The sequence below is a fragment of the Nyctibius grandis genome, chromosome 20, assembly GCF_013368605.1.
Source record: "Nyctibius grandis isolate bNycGra1 chromosome 20, bNycGra1.pri, whole genome shotgun sequence".
Lineage (NCBI taxonomy): Eukaryota > Metazoa > Chordata > Aves > Nyctibiiformes > Nyctibiidae > Nyctibius > Nyctibius grandis.
Genome location: NC_090677.1, coordinates 7,259,681 through 7,272,059, shown reverse-complemented (window position 1 = coordinate 7,272,059; position 12,379 = coordinate 7,259,681). Strand labels below are relative to the sequence as shown.

Genomic DNA, 12,379 nt, shown 5'->3' with positions numbered 1-12,379 from the left:
CAGGTTGGACATTAGGAAGCATTTCTTCTCAACAAGGTTCACTAGCCATTGGAAGGGGCTGCCCAGGGAGGTGGTGGAGTCACCATCTCTGGAGGGGTTTAAGACAAGACTGGACATGGCACTTAGTGCCCTGGTCTAGTTGCCATGGTGGTGTCAGGGCAATGGTTGGACTCGATGATCCCAGAGGGCTCTTCCAACCTCACTGATTCTGTGATTCTGTGAATCTGTAAAGGAGGTTTTGGAAGACAGCTCCTCTGGGAAAATGCTGCCAAGCAGGGAGTGCGCGGAGAGCGTCGATGGTGAGGCAGCTGCATTGATCCTGCTGGAAGGGGAGGAACCCTGGGCAACGGGAAACTAACATTTCCCTTGGCTCCCTCCTCTCCACGGTGTGTCCTCGCACTTGCGCTGAAGAGTAAGCCCCAATGCTGCCCCACGTGCCCTCACCAGACGCCAGTCCTGGTCGTGCTGCCTTAGCGAGGGCTGCGCGCCGTGCCTGGCCGTTCACTCGGCTGGAGGGGCCGAGGGTGGCTCCAGACAGCACGTCTGGAACAATTTTGCTTCAGAAAAAAAAGAAAATAATTCCCGAGTCAAACAGTTCAAGGCATGCATGATGTGTTTGTGGAAAAGTCCTAAACATGGACATGTCTCCTGAGCATCTCATGGTCTTAGAAAGAACAGCGTGTCCTGAAACAGCTAACTGGGTGCAGTCGCTGTGGCTTGCCATGCAGTTAGGAAAGGCCAACTCGCTGTTCTCTCCTTTTTTTTTAACCTTTCCTGATGTTTTATGGAAGAGAAATAAGGAAGGGAAATATTTGCCCTCCCTCCACTAAATCTGTGTTCTAAAGATAGGCAATTTTTAGGGAAATTCCAATGAAATGGCTTCCACTTGCTGACCTGCTTATTCATGTGCAGGAGAGGAACCCTGGCACCCCTGCCAGGCCCTCCTGGGCTTCAGTGTTCAGGGCTTCCCCCTCCAAACCATGTATTCGTTACACAAGACGTAGGTCCCTTGCATGGATGAGATGCTGGAGATAGGATTTTTTTCTAAAAACATTTTTTTTTTTAAAGATTAAAAGTTGACTGTACTGGTATTTATTTATTTATTGCATAGGAACTTTGAATGCCTCAATAAAGATTACAAAAGCCAGTGATTTCTTATTCACCCTCATTATCCTGCATCTGCTTCTCATTAAAAGTCTGTCTGGATGGCTGCCCAGTGAAAAAGGCTGAAAAAATGAGCCTGCAAAATTCCCATAAGATGGAACTAAATGTGGCTGGAATTAGGGAGCTCGCTGCCTTTTGTCCTGCTTAGCAAAAAATCTCTTTCTTGTTTTGCAGCTTCAATGACTGATGCTGTTCTTCTAGCTAGGGAGTCAACTGCCACCCACCAAACACATACAGCAGTGCGGGGTTTGTGTCCCCCTTCCCTTTGTAGGACACGGCCACATGTGCAGTGAGTCTGTGCGGTGACAGAATCACAGAGTCAATCAGGTTGGAAGAGCCCTCTGGGATCATCGAGTCCAACCATTGCCCTGACACCACCATGGCAACTAGACCAGGGCACTAAGTGCCATGTCCAGGCTTTTCTTAAAACCCTCCAGAGATGGTGACTCCACCACCTCCCTGGGCAGCCCCTTCCAATGGCTCATGACCCTTGCTGAGAAGAAATGCTTCCTGATGTCCAACCTGAACCTCCCCTGGTGAAGCTTGAGGCTGTGTCCTCTTGTCCTATCGCTGGTTGCCTGGGAGAAGAGGCTGACTCCCACTGCGCTACAACCTCCCTTCAGGTAGTTGTAGACTGCACTAAGGTCACCTCACAGTCTCAGCACCATGCTGGGACTGTCCTGCACAGAGGAGCATTTCCACCAGTAAAGGTGTGAGATGCTGCTGGAGCCAGGCAGAGGCTCAGGGCCAGGTCTCGTTGCAGCACGAGGGTGCGAGCGAGGTGGCAGAGGGGTCCTGCCACCGCTGCAGGCTCTGACATCTGTGAGTGGTGGCAGGGAGGGAGGCCCTGAACTCCCTCATGAACCCCCTTTTGATATCATACACCAGAGGTACGCATCTTGTGTCCTGGTCCCACGATTAGCAACAAACAACTGAGCAACACCCTTGAAAGATGCGTTTTCCCGAGCTGGAGCAGCTGGTGAGTTTGACTGAGTGGCAAACTGACCCCGTTGTGTTTCTCTCTCTGTTTTCTAGTCCCTTATATTCCTCGTTCGTGACTGGAGCTTCCCCTATGAATTTTCCTACGGATCCGATGGCGGCGCAAGGTTTTTGGAGAAGCGGCTGAAGGTGCGTTCGTCCTGACCTGGGTTCCTTTAGCCAGCGCTGCCAGCCTGGGGGTACGCTCGTGGGCGATGGGGGGTGAGGATACAAATCTGGCTTGTGACCCGGGGATGAGACACTGCCATCACCTGCGTGGATGGAGAGTGTGCAGGGGATGAGGGTGAGACCTTGGTCTGGGGGACAGCCGGTGCTGGCGAGCGTAGTCGTGGGCAGGGAGTATGGGGTGCAGAACGGTGGCACCAGCGAGGGTTCAGCTGGGTGGCCACAGCGCTGGCTCTTAGGTGTGAACTGGTTATGGTCACACTTACCCAGTGCCTTAAAATCACAAAAGAGGCATTTTGTGGAGCTGAATTTCCTTGCCACATTCAGTGGAGGGCTGAGGCCGGCTGTGCCCAGCCTCCCTGGGGCTCTCTTGCTGGGAACAGCTGGGAGAGGCGTTAGAGATGGGAGTCAGCAGATTCCCCGGAGACCAGGAGCGATGTTTCAGTAATAGGTGGTTGTACAGTAAAAATGATGGGCAAGGGCTCTGCTGGGATTAATCAGGAAATGCATGGGTGATTTGGTAGCAGAGAGACCTAATTGATGGGGAGACAAGAAAGGCCCTAGTGGGAAATCCCAGATGTTTCTCTATTCCAGTCATACACGGACACGCACATTTTCCGAAGGATAATAACATGCCCCAGGGCATGTGGTCAGAGATACGCTGGTTGCTTGGTCGCTGGAGGAGCCTTGGCTTTGTCCTCGTGCGGCGTGCCCCTGCGGGGTGCCCTTCTGGCTTGCTCTTCCCTGCTGTGAGCACTACTGACCCGGTGTTACCGGTGTCCCCGTCAGAAGGAACCCCCCTGACCCCAACCTGGTCTCTCGCAGGTCTCGGGAAATCAGCATGAAGAGCTGCAGAACGTCAGAAAGCACATCCACTCCTGCTTCACCAAAATCTCCTGCTTCCTCTTACCTCACCCGGGCCTGAAGGTCGCCACCAACCCTAATTTTGATGGAAAACTGAAAGGTATGAAGGCAAAGGTCTGCTTTTTAAGTGGGTACCTTAGGAACCAGGTACCTGGTACTTCAGGAACCAGCAGGACCAGACTGTCCCGCTGGTTCCTGAAACCTCTATAGGTATTTTCCATGAAAAAACTTCTGGGAGAGGAATCACAGAATCACAGAATCACAGAATCAATCAGGTTGGAAAAGACCTCAGGGATCATCGAGTCCAACCATTGCCCTGACACCACCCTGTCAACTAGACCATGGCACTAAGTGCCATGTCCAGGCTTTTCTTAAACACCTCCAGAGATGGTGACTCCACCACCTCCCTGGGCAGCCCCTTCCAATGGCTAATGACCCTTGCTGAGAAGAAATGCTTCCTAATGTCCAACCTGAACCTCCCCTGGCGAAGCTTGAGGCTGTGTCCTCTTGTCCTGTCACTAGTTGCCTGGGAGAAGAGGCCGACTCCCACCCCACTACAACCTCCCTTCAGGTGGTTCTGCTCTTGTTCCATGTGAGTGTGCACTGAAGCACAAGTCCGACGTTGGGCTGGTACTGATGACACTGGCTTTTGTTTCCAGAAATAGACGACGAGTTCATCAAGAACTTGAAGGTTTTGATTCCTTGGCTTCTTAACCCTGAGAGTCTGGACGTGAAGGAGATCAATGGGAACCATATCACGTGCCGAGGCCTTGTGGAGTATTTTAAGGTATTGGCTTATTTAAGAGAAGGTGGGCTCACTCATCTGTGGCTCGCTTGGACTTTCGCTGTAATTAAAGGGGAAAGCAGCACTCAGTGGCTGGAGGAAATGTTCTTGGTCTAGCTAATGGTCCTGGCTCTCACTGCTGCAGAAAGCAAACCCCTCACGGTCGCATATTTGACCACGCAGTAAGGCCAAGAGGTGGGGAGGGCTGTTTCCCTCCCCTGGAGAGCTGAGGCCCAGGGCGGGTAGGCTGAGGGCTGTATTCCCATTGCCATTGGAAAAAGCTTATTTTTGTTGTCATGACTACTGGGACATTTTAATGCAAGACATCAGTGAGTAATTCTCACCACCTAGTCTCCAGGGCTACCTGAGTCTGGCTCCTTCTCCTTCATTGAAGGACGGAGGTAGGTGCAAATGCGATGGGAGAGATAGTGTTAGTGGTGGAGTGAGAGCCTTGAGTGACTGACCCAGGCCACCCAAGGTGTCCACCTCGAGCCACGCTACGTAGCATTTTCTGACAGAGCATCCCCTGCTGAAGCCATCTTGTGCCAGGAACATCCTCCTCTTCTGGGCTTTTACCACCCTGCTAAAGCTGGGGCTGGGGCTGGGTGGGGGTGTTTGTGTGGTGCTCGTGAACACCGTAGTCAGTGTGATTTCCTTCTCTGTGTGCTGTTTTGCAGGCGTACATAAAGATCTACCAAGGGGAAGAACTGCCACACCCCAAGTCGATGCTGCAGGTACGTGAGTGTGAGCTGGTGGGCATCTGTGCACTCTAATTGCCCTTGATTTCCAGTTAATTGCCAGAGGTGTCCAGCTAGTGCAGCACATTGGATCTTCTGGGATTTTATTTCAAATGCCTTGAATTTGACCCAAGAATTAATTCCATATGTGTGCACCAGGGCACTGTGCCCATGTCCTGGCCGCGTACACGTGTGGACCATGGGTACCCAGGCACTCTCTGCAATTACGTTTCTTCACCCTGTCTTTCTGCAGCTCAGCTTTGTCCCCCTTTTGCCCTTCTTGCAGGCCACAGCAGAAGCCAACAATTTAGCAGCAGTTGCCACTGCCAAAGACACCTACAGCAGGAGAATGGAAGAGGTAGGTGGTGGGGAGCATGTCGTTTCACAGTGGGAAACCTCGGGGGAAACCTCCCTGCCTGGGTTCCTGGTAGAAAATGTCCTGCATGGACTTGGCCAGGACTGGTTGAGGGTCCCAAAGAGGGTCTGTCCTATGTTTGTGGTGGAAAAGGGGCTTTCTCACAGGCTGGAGGAGAGCAATGCCTGGTCAGGTATCATGGCAGAACAGGGGAGGGGGACTGACAAATGGTCACTGTTTCATCCAGTGGCAGCTTTTTGCAGACCACGTGGCCTCTGCTGAATTTACATCCTCGTCCCAGCGTGGGTAGGTGCAACCCAAAAACGTGATGTAGTGGGGTGGCAGCGCTGCGTGACCATGTGACCCGTGCTCTGGTGGGTGCTAATTAGGAGATAAAGTCGTTATAACTGGCTTTTCACCTATGCCCTGCCTCGTCAGCTCTGGTGAGGGGATGGTTGTGATGTTTAAGGCCAGGCTGGATGGGGCTTTGAGCAACCTGGTCTAGTGGAAGGTGTCCCTGCCTGTGGCAGGGGGTGTTGGAACTGGATGATCTTTAAGGTCCTTTCCAACCCAAACCAGTCTGTGATTCTATGATTCTATATTTTAAGGTGAAGCTCAGACCCCAGATTGTCTCCAGCCGCTTCCAGACCCCCACTCTGTTCATCAGTGCAGGAGATTGCTGCCTGTTGACAGGAAAGGGGTGTGGAGCTGCCTGTGGACTGCTCTGGGCCTTAAAACTAATGTGTCCGTACTCTGAAGCAGAATGAAGATGCTGCAGAGTTTCCAGCACTGAAAAATACTGGGGTTCAGGGTCCTGCTGGTTGGTGTAGCTCAGCCATCAGTGTTGCCTGAGGTCCTGCCTTGGGCTGTGAGCGAATTGAGTAAGGGAGCTGTGGGACGCAGCTTCGTAGTGCAGACACCCCCTGCCCCGTTTGAACCTGCACCTTGCAGAGCTGTCCCAGATGGACAGCCCAGTTGGGGACGTGTCTTCCTGCAGGATCTAGTGGGCTGTGCCCAGGAGGAGCCTGCAGAGCCCTAATGCCAGTGGTTTGCCCAGCAGAGCACAGGAGCTGTGGGTGCTGGGCTTTCTGGAGTGATTGGACTGTGTTTTCCACGCAGGTCTGTGGTGGGGACAAGCCCTTCCTTGCACCTAGCGACCTCCAGACCAAACACGTGGAGCTGAAGGAGGAGGCTGTGAAGCTGTTCCGCGGGGTGAAGAAGATGGGTGGGGAGGAGTTCAGCCGTCGCTACCTCCAGCAGCTGGAGAACGAGATAGATGAGCTCTACATCCAGTACATCAAGCACAACGACAGCAAGAACATCTTCCACGCCGCCCGCACCCCCGCCACGCTCTTCGTGGTCATCTTCATCACTTATGTGATAGCTGGAGTGACCGGCTTCATTGGCTTGGACATCATAGCCAGTCTGTGCAACATGATCATGGGCTTGACACTAATCACACTGTGTACCTGGGCATATATCAGATACTCTGGGGAGTACAGAGAACTGGGCGCAGTAATAGACCAAGTGGCCGCAGCGTTGTGGGACCAGGTAGGATAAAGAGCTTTTGATTTCAAACCAACCAACCAACCCCACCAAGTTCTTAAGCGTTGAGTTTCCTGGGGCTTTTCCTCCCCTTTGGAATGGCTTTTGCATTTGCATTTAGGGTCGTTAGATGCTCCGGCTGGTCCTGCCCGGGCAGATCCAGCTGCTTGAGCTGGTTGTGCTGTGATCAGTGGGAGAAGACCTGTGCCCTTGTCTTCTTCAGACAGCAGGATGGCAAGTTTGGAGCCATTCCTTAGACCTTCTAGATGGGGAAAGCAGGGACAGAGGAAATGTTTCCAGATCAGTTTGTGGAGTTGATTGTAAGGGGGGCGAAGTGTTAGGGACTAGAGAGGGGAGTGCCCTGTGGTGGTGGCACAGGTAGGCAGTGAGATGGGTTGGAGAGCAGGAGCTGCGTGCCAACCCACCGCTGCCCCTACTCGGGCCTGAGCCTCTGAGTCCTGCCCAGTGGGAAAGACGAGCATGTAGATCTGGGCTGGGGATGAGAAAACTCACAGCAAGCTGGTTTGTTCTGCCTTTTCTTTTTCTTCTTCTCTCACCCATCACCAAATGCTGGTTTGTGGAGCCTCAGCCCTTGCGGGAAAGGGGCAGCTTTGCCTCGGGCCCCCCTGGGGAGGCGTTCTCAGAGCCAGTGTGGGTGTTGTGTGCGTGTCTGTGTGTGTCAAAAAGAAAGCCCCATATCTCCCCCCTGGCTCAGGGCAGGGCTTCTGGCTCTCCCTGGGTCTGCTGGAGACCGAGGGCAGCTCTGGGCTCTGCCTGCTCTGGCGCTGGGCCCCGCTTTCCCAGCTCTGCTGCCCCAGTTGGTCTCACCCGCTCTTTTTCAATTTCTTTTTTCCAAACAACATGGGAAGGTCTTGGTGGGGCCCTGATGTCAAACAGAAACACCTTTAAAATCTTAAAAATGGTCACAGTGAGAAATCACCCCCCCGCCGTGTCCCCCTGCATGTCTCTGCCCCCTGCAGCTCCCGGCCCTGGCAGGGTTCTCTCTCTCGCAGCCCACGCCGCAGTGTTTTTAACACTCGCTCCTTCCTGTTTCCCCTTCTGCCCCAGCCCTTTCCTCTCCCCTTTGCAGAGCTGCTGGGGAAAGCCCAGACCCTGCAGCTCCCCGCTGCCCCGCTCTGCCCCAGCCAGGGGAGCAGCCCTGGGAACGCTGCTGTGGCTGCGGGCCCACGTGCCGAAATAACATATAGAACCACAGAATGGTTTTGGTTGGAAAGGAACTTTAAGATCATCGAGTCCAACCCTTAACTCAGCACTGCCAAGCCCACCACTAGCCCATGTCCCTCAGCACCACATCTACACGGCTTTTAAATCCCCCCAGGGATGGGGACTCCACCACTGCCCTGGGCAGCCTGTTCCAGTGCTTGACAACCCTTTTGGTGAAGAAATTGTCCCTGATCTCCAATCTAAACCTCCCCTGGTGCAACTTGAGGCCGTTTCCTCTCATCTTGTTACTTGGGAGAAGAGGCCAACACCCACCTCGCTACACCCTCCTTTCAGGTAGTTGTAGAGAGTGAGAAGGTCTCCCCAGCTCCCCCAGCCGCTCCTCATAAGACTTAAATCTTTTAAGTCATAAGACTTAAGATCTAAAGCTCTGCGCTGGCCTCCTCCTCATCCCGTGGCAGAGCCGGGGTGAGCTCGTGGTTTGCTCGGCCCTCAGAAGCCTCCCACTGCATTTCTGTCCTGCCCCGAGGGGGAAAGGGCCGTTCTCACCAGCTTCCCCTGCCCCTTCCCCGCTTCTTATCCATCAGCGAGTTTTTAATTAAGAGCCACCATGTTTGCTTGCATCCCATTGCTGTGCTGGAGAGCTGCAGCTGGAGCTAAACAGGCAGCTTGGGGGGAAATAAATGAAGTGTTGCTGATTGGGTTCCTTCCTCCCAGAGCTGGGCAGCGTTTAAAATAAGGTGGATGGAGAGTAAGAGCAGCCCTGCACGTGGATTCATCCTGGCTGCCCTGGCCCCAGCAGCCCAGTTTGCTCGGGGACCCTTCCCGGGTGCCTCGGGGACATGCTGGCGTGGTTAAGCCCAGCGTTTGCCCATCCCTGTGCAGGAACCAGCGGGGGGGTTAAGCAAGAACAGGAAGGCTGCAACCTGCCCAGCTGGGGGCAAATAAAGAGGTTAAAGTGCCTGCAGCTGCTCCCTGACCCCACAGGCACCGGGGCTTGGGCAGCGTGACTGTGCCCGCTGCGACGCGCAGGGCTGGTGCCCGAGTGCCCAGGGCAGGGTCGAAGCCCTCGTGGCTCTGTCCTGTGCGAGCACTTGGTGTCCCGTGGTGGTGGGACCGGCTGCCGGAGGGGTGGATGGAGCCAGGAGGGGTCCTGCAAGAGGGGTAGAGCCCCCGGGGAACACGCTGCCGTGCTGGCACCAGCAAGGGGCTCTGCCCAGCGGTGTGGGCACTGTGCGCTCCGTGGACGTGCGGGATACACAGAGATGCTTTTTTTCTTTCTCTCTCCCCTTTTCTTCTCAATGCCTCTCCCCAGGGAAGCACGAACGAGGTAAGTGGCTCTCACTCTCCCATCTCCCCCGCATGCGACTCCGCTCGGCTCCCACGGGGGCAGCCCAGCCCCAGCTGCACTTCAGCCGTGCCACCGCCTTTGGGCTGGTGGAGGACGGCGGCTGCGAGGGCTCGAGGTGGTGGCCGGCATCCTGGCCCTGCACCCGTGGGTGAACCTTGGCTGTTCCCTGTGCTCCAGCTGCCTGGGAAGGGGGTTAAACGTGGGTGCTGCACCCCAGGTGTGCTGGAAGCCAAGTGGGGGAGAGATGGAGGGGGGGGGATGTGTGAGCGTGTGGGTCACGATGGGGATTTTCATCTTTCTCCCATCAGTTCTGGTTGGGTTTTTTTTTTTTTTCCTGTTGTGCTGAGAGGTCAAACCCAGACACCAGTTTGCTCCATGGGGAGCCCTGGGTCGGCAGCCCTAACCTCAGCCAGGGTTAGGTGGGGAGTTCTTCTTAGGAGCAGCTCTCCCACGTCCAAAAGGCCATTAAAAAAAAAAAAAGTAATTAAAAATCAACCCATTCCTTCCCCCAGCACCAGCCCAGGCCTGGCCAGTTGGTACCTGACTGTGCCGAAACGCGGAGCAGCTGAAAGCTTGCTGACCTCTGGGCTGGTGCTACAGCAAGAGACAGAACATCTTTGCTCTTGATGAGCTCATGAACAAACCCTCTCAAGTCAGAGTCAGCTCTGAAAAGCCTAAAATAGCACAAAATGCTGCCAGGTCACGCGTGTAGGATTTGAAGGCTTGTTTTCAAGAAAGAAACCCAGAGAATCACAGAATCAATGAGGTTGGAAGAGCCCTCTGGGATCATCGAGTCCAACCATTGCCCTGACACCACCATGGCAACTAGACCAGGGCACTAAGTGCCATGGCCAGGCTTTTCTTAAACCCCTCCAGAGATGGTGACTCCACCACCTCCCTGGGCAGCCCCTTCCAATGGCTAATGACCCTTGCTGAGAAGAAATGCTTCCTAATGTCCAACCTGAACCTCCCCTGGTGAAGCTTGAGGCTGTGTCCTCTTGTCCTATCGCTAGTTGCCCGGGAGAAGAAGGGAGAAGCTGCATGAAGTCTCCTCCACCAGGCCCCTCCATTCCCAAACCATCCCGAACCACTTGCACCCAAAGCCCCACCTCCTGTTGCCCATGGCCCGGTGGGGATGTGCTCAGCATCACCTTAAACACCCCCTGGAGCCTTCTCACCCACCCACCCTCCTCCCTGCTGCGGCTTCGGCCTCGCCTGCTCCATTTGGCACCCCACGCACAGGAGGACCATGAGCGGGTTCCTGCTGCTCGTCTGCCTCGTCCCACCCCGTCCTGAGCTAATCCTGCCTCTCCCACAGTCCTCAGGGCCCCAGCAGCAGCCGGTGGGGTTTTTGGTTGTTGGTTCCCCCCTGAAATGACAAGTTCTTTTGAAATGGAGACATCAGAGCGGTGACAGCCCTTCATGTCTGCAGCCACTTATATCTCGGCCTCTCCTGTGCCATGTAAGGGCCACCGCGGGGCGGGGGACAGGGTGGTCTTGCCTGTCACCACACACCAGCCAGCGCTGCAGCAGCCCCACGGGATCAGAGCCTTGTCTTGGCCCAGGACCGCTCTGATGTTGGTCTGTGAAGGAAACACAGCCCACAGCCACCCCGGTATGGCAGCCGCTCCTGCTCGGTGTGACCCTGGGGTGTAGCTGTCCCCATCATGAAGACCCTTCTAGGGTGGCAGCCAGCTCACACGGGGGGTACACACATTTGTCAGACCGTGTCTGCCTGGTGGTGTAAAACAAACCGCTGAGGATGCAGAAATTTAAGCTCTGTGAGTAAACCCCATCCCCTACAAGTCCCTTACTCACTGCCGGTACTCTTGGGTCCGATACAGCTCGGGGGCGCTCCTCCTGCAGCCGAGATGGTTGAAAGCTTCACGATCTGTTCAACACGATTCTTTTCCCCGTCGGACACCGACACGACCAAGAGTTTGCACAAAGCAAACCACCCGCTCACGCTGCAGCACCGCGCAGCCCCTACGCGTCACCCGCAGCGGGGCTGGCACGTCACCATCCCCTCTCTCTCTCTCTCTTCCAGGCTTTGTACAAGCTGTACAGCGCGGCCGCCACTCACAGGCACCTCTACCACCACGCCTTCCCCGCGCAGAGAGCGGAGCCGGCCGAGGGCGCCGAGAGGAAGAAGGTGTAAGGCGGGTGCGTGCCCGTCGGTGCGTGGCCGCCTCCTCCTCGGTCCTCTCCATCCTGGAGCAGAGAGACCAGGTCACATGGACGGTGGTTCGGGGCGTGCGCTCGACGGGAGGGTGTCAGCATGTTTGTTCGTGTTGTTAATATGTACATATTGGTACTGCCGCCACTACGAAGTGCTTTTGGTTTGTAATAGCCAGCGTACTGCCCAGCTAACTCATCAAGCCTTATTTTCCCCTTAATTAGTTATGAAGTCACGGAAGAAATCATTAATTTACATGATACTGCAACTAAAAATCTTCCAGGCCTTCGCGTTATTCAACAGCCAACTTACTTTCAGCTACTTGAACGAGTTACAACACGTAACCAAGTTTCTTCTTCAATTAACTAGTTACATAAACATAATTAAAAATGTATTAACTTGCTTTATCAGAAACTGTAAGGGCACTTTCTGCTGCGGTGTGTGGATGACCCTGTACCTTTCTGTCCGTAACCGATGCACAAAGTATCACTTTGTCCCTGTACTGGAGAGTTTCGCTGTAGTTCTGTATATACGTTCATTACCGTGCGTGGGAAGCGTCTGCCACAGTTCTGTTATTGTCAGAGTTATTAAAGTTTGCTCTTGGTTCCTAAAAAGTTGGTTATACACGAGGTGAGAGCTTCTCCTCTTGGCTTTTTACATTCTTGGTGTTCTCTCGGCCAGCAGAATTGATGCTTTAATGTATTTTTGAATAATGTTTTTTTGAAAATACTCTGGCCAGGTGTGACCTGAAGGGAGGTTGTAGCGCAGTGGGAGTCGGCCTCTTCTCCCAGGCAACTAGCGATAGGACAAGAGGACACAGCCTCAGGCTTCGCCAGGGGAGGTTCAGGTTGGACATGAGGAAGCATTTCTTCTCAGCAAGGGTCATTAGCCATTGGAAGGGGCTGCCCAGGGAGGTGGTGGAGTCACCATCTCTGGAGGGGTTTAAGAAAAGCCTGGACATGGCACTTAGTGCCCTGGTCTAGTTGCCATGGTGGTGTCAGGGCAATGGTTGGACTCGATGATCCCAGAGGGCTCTTCCAACCTGGTTGATTCTGTG

At 54.3% G+C, this 12,379-nt stretch overlaps 1 protein-coding gene across 1 annotated transcript in view; it reads left to right on the top strand.

Annotated features, from left to right (window-relative positions):
- Nucleotides 1–11,914, top strand: part of ATL1 (atlastin GTPase 1) — a 31,638-nt gene extending 19,724 nt beyond the window's left edge. The window contains exons 7-13 of the mRNA XM_068416621.1: nt 2,200–2,292; nt 3,154–3,292; nt 3,852–3,979; nt 4,654–4,710; nt 5,000–5,071; nt 6,188–6,619; nt 11,194–11,914. Coding sequence (XP_068272722.1) covers nt 2,200–2,292; nt 3,154–3,292; nt 3,852–3,979; nt 4,654–4,710; nt 5,000–5,071; nt 6,188–6,619; nt 11,194–11,304 — 1,032 coding nt within the window. The 3' untranslated portion in view covers nt 11,305–11,914. The remainder of the gene's footprint in view (nt 1–2,199; nt 2,293–3,153; nt 3,293–3,851; nt 3,980–4,653; nt 4,711–4,999; nt 5,072–6,187; nt 6,620–11,193) is intronic.
- Nucleotides 11,915–12,379: the final 465 nt, after the last annotated feature.